Source organism: Lolium rigidum, chromosome 5 (genome assembly GCF_022539505.1).
Source record: "Lolium rigidum isolate FL_2022 chromosome 5, APGP_CSIRO_Lrig_0.1, whole genome shotgun sequence".
NCBI classification, from domain to species: domain Eukaryota; kingdom Viridiplantae; phylum Streptophyta; class Magnoliopsida; order Poales; family Poaceae; genus Lolium; species Lolium rigidum.
Genome location: NC_061512.1, coordinates 72,321,635 through 72,328,617, shown reverse-complemented (window position 1 = coordinate 72,328,617; position 6,983 = coordinate 72,321,635). Strand labels below are relative to the sequence as shown.

At 44.0% G+C, this 6,983-nt stretch overlaps 1 protein-coding gene across 1 annotated transcript; it reads right to left on the bottom strand.

The window, feature by feature from the left end:
* Window positions 1–442: 442 nt before the first annotated feature.
* LOC124652653 (ankyrin repeat and SOCS box protein 3-like) lies at window positions 443–6,009 on the bottom strand. The gene is made up of 11 exons (XM_047191692.1): window positions 5,894–6,009; window positions 5,220–5,366; window positions 5,005–5,136; window positions 4,731–4,870; window positions 4,446–4,532; window positions 4,113–4,241; window positions 3,238–3,390; window positions 2,521–2,622; window positions 1,240–1,410; window positions 1,068–1,147; window positions 443–918 (listed from the first exon to the last, which is right to left on the bottom strand). The coding sequence occupies exons 1-11, from the start codon at window positions 5,958–5,960 to the stop codon at window positions 852–854; spliced, it is 1,275 nt and encodes a 424-aa protein (XP_047047648.1). The 5' UTR covers window positions 5,961–6,009; the 3' UTR covers window positions 443–851.
* Window positions 6,010–6,983: the final 974 nt, after the last annotated feature.

The following is a 6,983-nucleotide window of genomic DNA, read 5'->3' as shown; positions in this document are numbered from 1 at the left end:
CAAACTCAACACAACACTCCTGCCAGATGAAAGGGAACAAGCATCAACTAGAACATTGTCTTGGGAGAATCCTAGAATCGGGAACAAGCATCAACTAAAACATTGTCTTGGGAGAACCCTAAGATCGTCTCCATCACGCAAGAGAAACCAGCCAGCCCCTACACCATCGGTCAGAACAACACAGGAGAAAGCTACCGCGGTGCCGCCCGCCCACTCACCGCCACCGATGGAGCAGCTGTGCGGACAGCGATCTACACGCCCCTGCCTCGCCACACCGCCAGGCCCAGGTGGATACAATTATACCTGCAAGCGCCTCACATGCTCACATTAGAGAAGCGGAACCTCCTCCAAGACACCTTCGAACTCAAAAACTACCCACACATGGAAAACATACACATGCTCACATTAGAGAAGCGGAACCTCCTCCAAGACACCTTCGAACTCAGAAACTACCCACACATGGAAAACATACACGTTTTCTAATTTATAGTTCACATGGATTGTTATTTTTCTCCCACACTTGACATGAAAAGAAAGCACTTGTGTACATCAAGCCAGAGTGCACAGGTATGCGTTCCATTGCCAAATATCAAAGTTCAGAACCCTTGAGCAATGGCGCTGCGGCTTAGACGATTAGTGGAGGTCAACATCTACTCCAAGGAAAATATTCATGAACTACATACTTTTAGTATATATCTCTAACAACTTGTATTTCTTCACCACCGGCGCATAGTTCAATAGGAAGTAGCTCTCTTGTGAGTGCAGCAACTGTGATACGAGCAGGCCTTGTAGTAGATTAGTAGCTGATGAAAAGAAGGGTGATCTCAGATATGTGAGACAAAGGCACTTGCTTATATGTCAGCTCCATCAAAGGTTCTGCTCTTAAAAAGACGAGCAGCAGCCTTACTCGTGGCCTCACTGCAAGTTGCGAGAATGAATGGAGTCAAAATATATCAGAGAATCTCAAAGCTCTATAAAGATAACTAGGATTTAGAATTCATCTTCCTCCAAAGATGATGTATTTCAAACAGGGTAACCATAAAAGATTCCAGAAACAGCATCATTACCTTAATGCCTTCTTGACCTCATTGCTCGCAGGGTCGAGTCTCAGCGCCTCCTGGAACGCACCAACTGCTCCTCGGTAGTCCTGTACATGGAGGAACGAGATTACAGCAAGTCAGAGACAGGTTGAGAGACTGAATTATATTGAAAGGTTAGATTTTGATACAGGAGTTATACCTCCATGAAACTGAGAGCTGAGCCCTCTCGGTACCATGCCTTGGCCCAACCAGGGCGCAGTGTTTTGCACTGCCGAGCGTCTAGCAAAGCTCTGTCCCCTTCTCGCATCCGCAGCCAGCAGAGGCTCCGGTTGGCATACAGGGTGGCATCAAGAGGGTTTATCTCCATCACCTGCAGCAGCAACCAGCAAGGATGGCGCTCAGCTTCGCATGATTTTTTCTTGCTATGGTAAATGGGTCTAACAGGCTCATTGGAGAATATTGTTGTGTTTCAGTTGGTTTTAATGTAAGAAAAGCACATATAAACAGTTGTTGGGCTTAGGCTGCATTCGGCATTGTGGTGCATAATGATAATCTAGCTTATCTAACCAGCTGCTGTCTATTTTACTGTTTTCTTCACTTATTCTTCTCCTTTTAAAAAAAAGAACTTATCCTTTTGCCCACAGGCACAGTGGGACCTACCACCCGTAGTCGCCTCCACACCTGCTCCTCCCTCATACTTAGGCATGACCACTTGGTAGAGAGAGGCCGGAGAGGAGAAGCAATGAGGAACACATGCGATTTTCGACTTGAGTGGACAAAATTACTGAATGGTGAGCGAATAAAACAGGTAGATGGATGCTAACGGCCGAAGCAGGGATGCAGTCAGAGTGGCAAAATCATTAAAGAAAATGATGAAAGTGCAGCATTTTCATAATTAGCCAAAAAAGCAGGGGTGCAGTCAGAGTTTCAGAGTGAACTAAAGCCATTGCCATAACTACCCTATAAAATATGTTCAGCAAAGCACAGTTTAGCAACGACAAGCAAATGAAGGTCATTGCAGAATTAAGTGTTAACTATTATTACTCCATCATCTTTTTCTTTTTCTTTTCTTTTTTTCACTCCATCATGGTTTTAAAGGCATTAAGGCGTCCTAAAGCGGAGGGGCGACGCCTAGGCGGACGCTTTGGATGCCTAGGCGCCTAATGCGAGTGTTTTTCTAAGGCGGAGGGGGAGCGCTTGGACGCCTAAGCGTCGCTTAGGCATCCTGCGACGTCTTTAAAACCATGCACTCCATCATCATGTTTGTAAGGCAGGAAAACCTTCACAACCATTTCAACTAAAACCATGAATCATCAGACAATCTTATGAACGATCATTAAGCAAATAGTTGTATTACCACAGAGAAATCTGAAGTTCACTGCAGTTTAAATCATGAACCTGATATTTCAGAATTAGTATTTTGTTTGCAACTTTCTCTTGTATTGTTCCAAACAAGTACTACACCGGTTCATACGCTCACCATTCCGTAGTAGTACATTGCTGTAAAGTAGTCCTGCTTCACAAATGCTTCCTTTCCTTTTGACTTCAGGTCAACTATTCTTTCTTCTGCAGAAACAGCATCCTGAAAGGGGTGGCATGTTGAGTTGAACTTCAAAGGCATAGCAGTTGCCGGTTTAGGCATCAGTGTTACAGTTGGAAAATGCGTCCCTTAGTACAAATACATAAAATAATAATCATGATACTTCTCTGCAGGAAGTGCCCATATGACCAGCACAACTGAAGTTTCTGTGGAATTTTGCTATTAAGAAATTGCCGATCCAAATTCAGTAGAAAATTCAATTGAGGTATAACATCATTCGTTCTAATACCTGAAGGATATCTGGAACACTGTGTCCAATGAGTTCCTAATGCCAGCACAGATATAAGGACTTTAATGTCTATCGTTTATTCATTTATTAAGAATACAGGCTTGCAGAGAGAACATGGAGGCAACAATATAATTAATGTTGCCATGTGTCAAATAACATATTTTCTGAGGATATTTTTCGAAGTGAAAATAAATCAAAAACAAAGGATACAAGATAAAGGGGTCACTGAATACAGGTCACGTGTGAGTGCAGTGTGAAATATTTTCAAGGAAAATGCAACATAGAGCATCCAAGAGCATCACAAATTACTTAGATCAAAATTGAAATGTACAGGTTACTCTAGAATGAGTTAACAAACACATAGATACCTGAATCCTGGTATGCAGAGATTTCATGGTAGTAATTATCCCATCAACTGTCCAATCAGGCACAGATATAATTGGGTTTGTCCTAGGTAAAAGAAGTTCAACAATCTCACGTAGACCGCGAGCTGCTGCTCTCTTGATTGGAATATCCCCATGCTACATTGCAAAAGTAAAATCAGAATCAGAAGATGCAATGTAATACCAAATGAAAAATGAAAGATCAACATTGTGAAAAGAACTAATCATGCACAATTACTAGTTCTCCGCAATACTGACAAAAAAACATAAAAGACTATTTTACTGAAATCACCCCATCGGCTGTAGAGAACCTAACAGAACTGGAGAAAACACGGCAAAGTTACTCTTTAAGTTTTAGCCAGTGTTATACATGCATAAACTCAAAACTGGAATTCCGATGGTATGTTCAGTATGAAAACTACAGAGAATGGCATCACGATATTTAAACCATGTTGTATGCGTTGTGAAAAAACTCCAAAACCATGGCCCTAATCTATCACTAAAGCTGCAAATCATGCAGTCAGAAGCAAACCCCAAGAGGTGCACACAAATACACAATGATTGCACAACACTTGTGGATAGTCCATAGTCAAGAGTTATACAACGCAATTCTTGTGCTATGCTGAAACAATTCTATAATCTGTTGTGGGAAACTAACCACGGAAGCAGACAAAAGTTGGTTGCCAAACACAAAGGCAAAAGCAGCTACAAAAATTGAATTATCATAATGCACCACTATAGCAGACACGGCCTTAGAAATAGTTTAATAGATTGCCACCCAACCATAGGTGAGGCCAGATTGCCAGCCCTCGAAGCATTAAATAGATAAACAGGAGCGCCAAAGCCGGAGCTGTAGTTACCTGGTTAGGAATGTTAGGGTCAGCACCAGCCTCCAGCAAGAACTTGACAAGTTCAGTTGAGCCATCATCAACTGCCCCCGTTAAAGGAGTTGGTCCAGAGCCGGTACTACCATTCACATCAGCACCAGCCTATTGAATTGAAAATATAAAATGCAAAACAAAGCTTTAGAGATAGGAACTTCACATTCAATTGTGACAGTAAGTCCAATCGAACTAATATGCCTGCTTTGTTAACCTGCATTCTACTCCAAACACTTGTTTACAGATAAAAGACACAATCGACCAGCCAAACATAAATAGAATTCATCAAGTAAGGTAGATAAGTTACGGGACCTCAATCAGTAGCTTCATGCATTCCAAATTGTTCCCGCAGCATGCCATCATGAGTGGTGAGAAGACATGATTAACAACTCTGTTGGGCTGAAAAGGGAGATAAATTCGAAATTAGTCAGATTCAAAATTAATAATGAAAAAATGTGCCCACCAAGTAATCTTATGCAGTTCTAGGATAAACCATTTTGCCATCAAGCCAAAAGAGATTAATTGATTGCATTTTATTTTATTTTATTTTATTTTAAATATCTGGGAATGCAATTAAGTGAGAAATCAGTAGCTTACATCAGCACCATGCTCCAGCAGAATTTTCATGGCCTGATGCTGGCCCTTTGCAGCAGTCATGTGCAATGGTGTCCCTCGATAATTGATAGCATCCACCTCAACTCCTTTGGACAGCAATAGTCTTACAGCCTCGCAATGCCCTGGAAGCACAACAAACATATTATGAAAATCCAAGTTAAGCTGAACTGGATGTTCTACAGTGTACAGAAACCACTTGTAAGAAGATACTGCAAGACATTCCACAGACTTGTGGAATGAAGAACGAGTGACACACCATGCTCTGCCGCATTGTGCAGCGGTGTTAAGCCCCTCTCGCTAGCTTTTGCCGGATCACTGCCATGATCAAGAAGATACCTTACAACCTGAACATTTCCCTTGAGTGCGGCATAAAACATCGGTGTTGCACCTGCAAGGAGAACGCGACATTTCAGTGCTAGAAGTAGTAACACGATGAACACTCTCCTGCCACCGGTATGCACAAGATTTTACCTACGCCTGATGTGGAGTTGATATCCAGCCCCGCTTCCTCTACCAGGAACTTGCAGATCTCCAGGGACCCCTTATTCGCAGCGAAATGGAGTGCGTTTAGCCCTTTCGGGTCCTTGGTTTCCCGTAAATCCATCTTTTTGGACATTTCTTGCATGGAGAAATTGCAGACGCAACAAATGTCAAATGCCACGATCTATGCAAGTAACAAACACAAGAGAATGGAGGGAACCTAAAAAAAATAGGTTTGCACGCCTGAGTCTCCAAATCGGTCTAAATAGGGAAGTTCACGACTAGTTTCACGAAATGGAATTGGTGCCTTTCAGTCTTAACTTACTGAACAAAATCGAAGGAACTAGCGCCAAACTTTCTTAGAAACTAGTAAAAGCAGTCACAGATTTGGTGGCTTCCATCTAACTTACTGAGGAAAACTGAAGGTACGAACATCCAACTTTCTCAGAAACGCTCAATCTCAAATTAGGTGGCTTCCGCCGAACAAAATCGAAGGACCTAACACCCAACTTCGTCATAAGCTAACCGTAGCGAACATCAAATTCGCTACCATTACACAGCAAATTCGTCCTAAGCATCACGCGATAGTTTCTTGGACAATGGAGACGCGAGTACCAAGCAGCGTTATCTCATCTGAGACGGGTTAAGGCGGTGCCGGCGCTTACTCTTGAGGAGACGAAGGTTGCCGTCGAGGGCGGCCAAGAGGGCGATGGCGGCGGGGTTGGGGGCCATGGCGGCAGCGGAGGCCTCTCACTGGGGCTCTAGGTCTGGAGAAGGTTCTAGAAGATCTCGGCGCGGCGCGGCGCCACGAGTGGTGGTGGGATTCTTCGGAGAGGAGGGGAAAGGGAGCCGTGTATGTGGCGCCACAGCAGTTAGTGAAGTGCAGGGCAAGCGTGTGGGGCCCACCTGACCCTGGCAGATCTGAGACGTGTCCCTAGCAGTGCATGCATTGATGCCGCGCGTGAATCCTCTTATACCAAGAAATATAAAAACCACACTGATCAGTCACCAGATTGTACTTAACCCGGGCGTCCCCGGGGGATCTGATTCCCCAGCCCCGGGTCCCCAGCCGTCGGATCAACCATTTTGACGGTTAGATTTGCATGTAGCAAAAACACATCTCCGGCAGCAAAAAATCACCCCTGCAAAGAATGATCGAAGCAAAAAACGGTTCGTTCAGAAAAGAAAAATAAAAAAGCTGGGCTCGCCGGAGACCTCGCCGGAGACCACGTAGCAAACATATTACGCAGATGTAGCAAAACCGCAAATAAATTGTAGCAAATTTTTTTATTCATATATGTTGCAGTTCCTCTAAAACATCAACGGAGACATCGCTCGTAGCTCGGCAGCAACGCTCGTCCGAGGTTGTAGCAACTCCGTCCTTAAGGACAACAACGCCACAAGCCGCTAGTAGCAACACCCTATGTCTATGGTAGCAAAAATCCACCCTCCGCCGGAAAATCACAGCGAAACCCAACCTCGTCTGAAAATTGTAGCATAATTTTGTACCAAAAGTAGCAAAATAGTTTTAATAATTGTAGCAAAAAAATATACTATTGTAGCATCGTGGCTTCGTAGCACTTTGAGGTAGCAAAAAATAGCAAAAGTATATATCTATGTAGCTTGGCGGAGCAAAGTCCCAAATCGGGACACCACGCGACGATGGCGAGGGCGACGGCGGCTTGACCTCCCGCGCGCTGCCGAAGCCGAAGGAGCCGGCGGCAGCCACAGGCAGCATCCGCCAGGCGGAGTCGG

Coding starts and splice junctions, on each gene's coding strand:
- LOC124652653 (XM_047191692.1), bottom strand. CDS start 5,960: ATGGCCCCCAACCCCGCCGCCATCGCCCTCTTGGCCGCCCTCGACGGC. Junction 4,871..5,004: donor GCACAATGCGGCAGAGCATG/GTGTGTCACTCG, acceptor TTGTGCTTCCAG/GGCATTGCGAGGCTGTAAGA. Junction 4,242..4,445: donor GCATGAAGCTACTGATTGAG/GTCCCGTAACTT, acceptor TCAATTCAATAG/GCTGGTGCTGATGTGAATGG.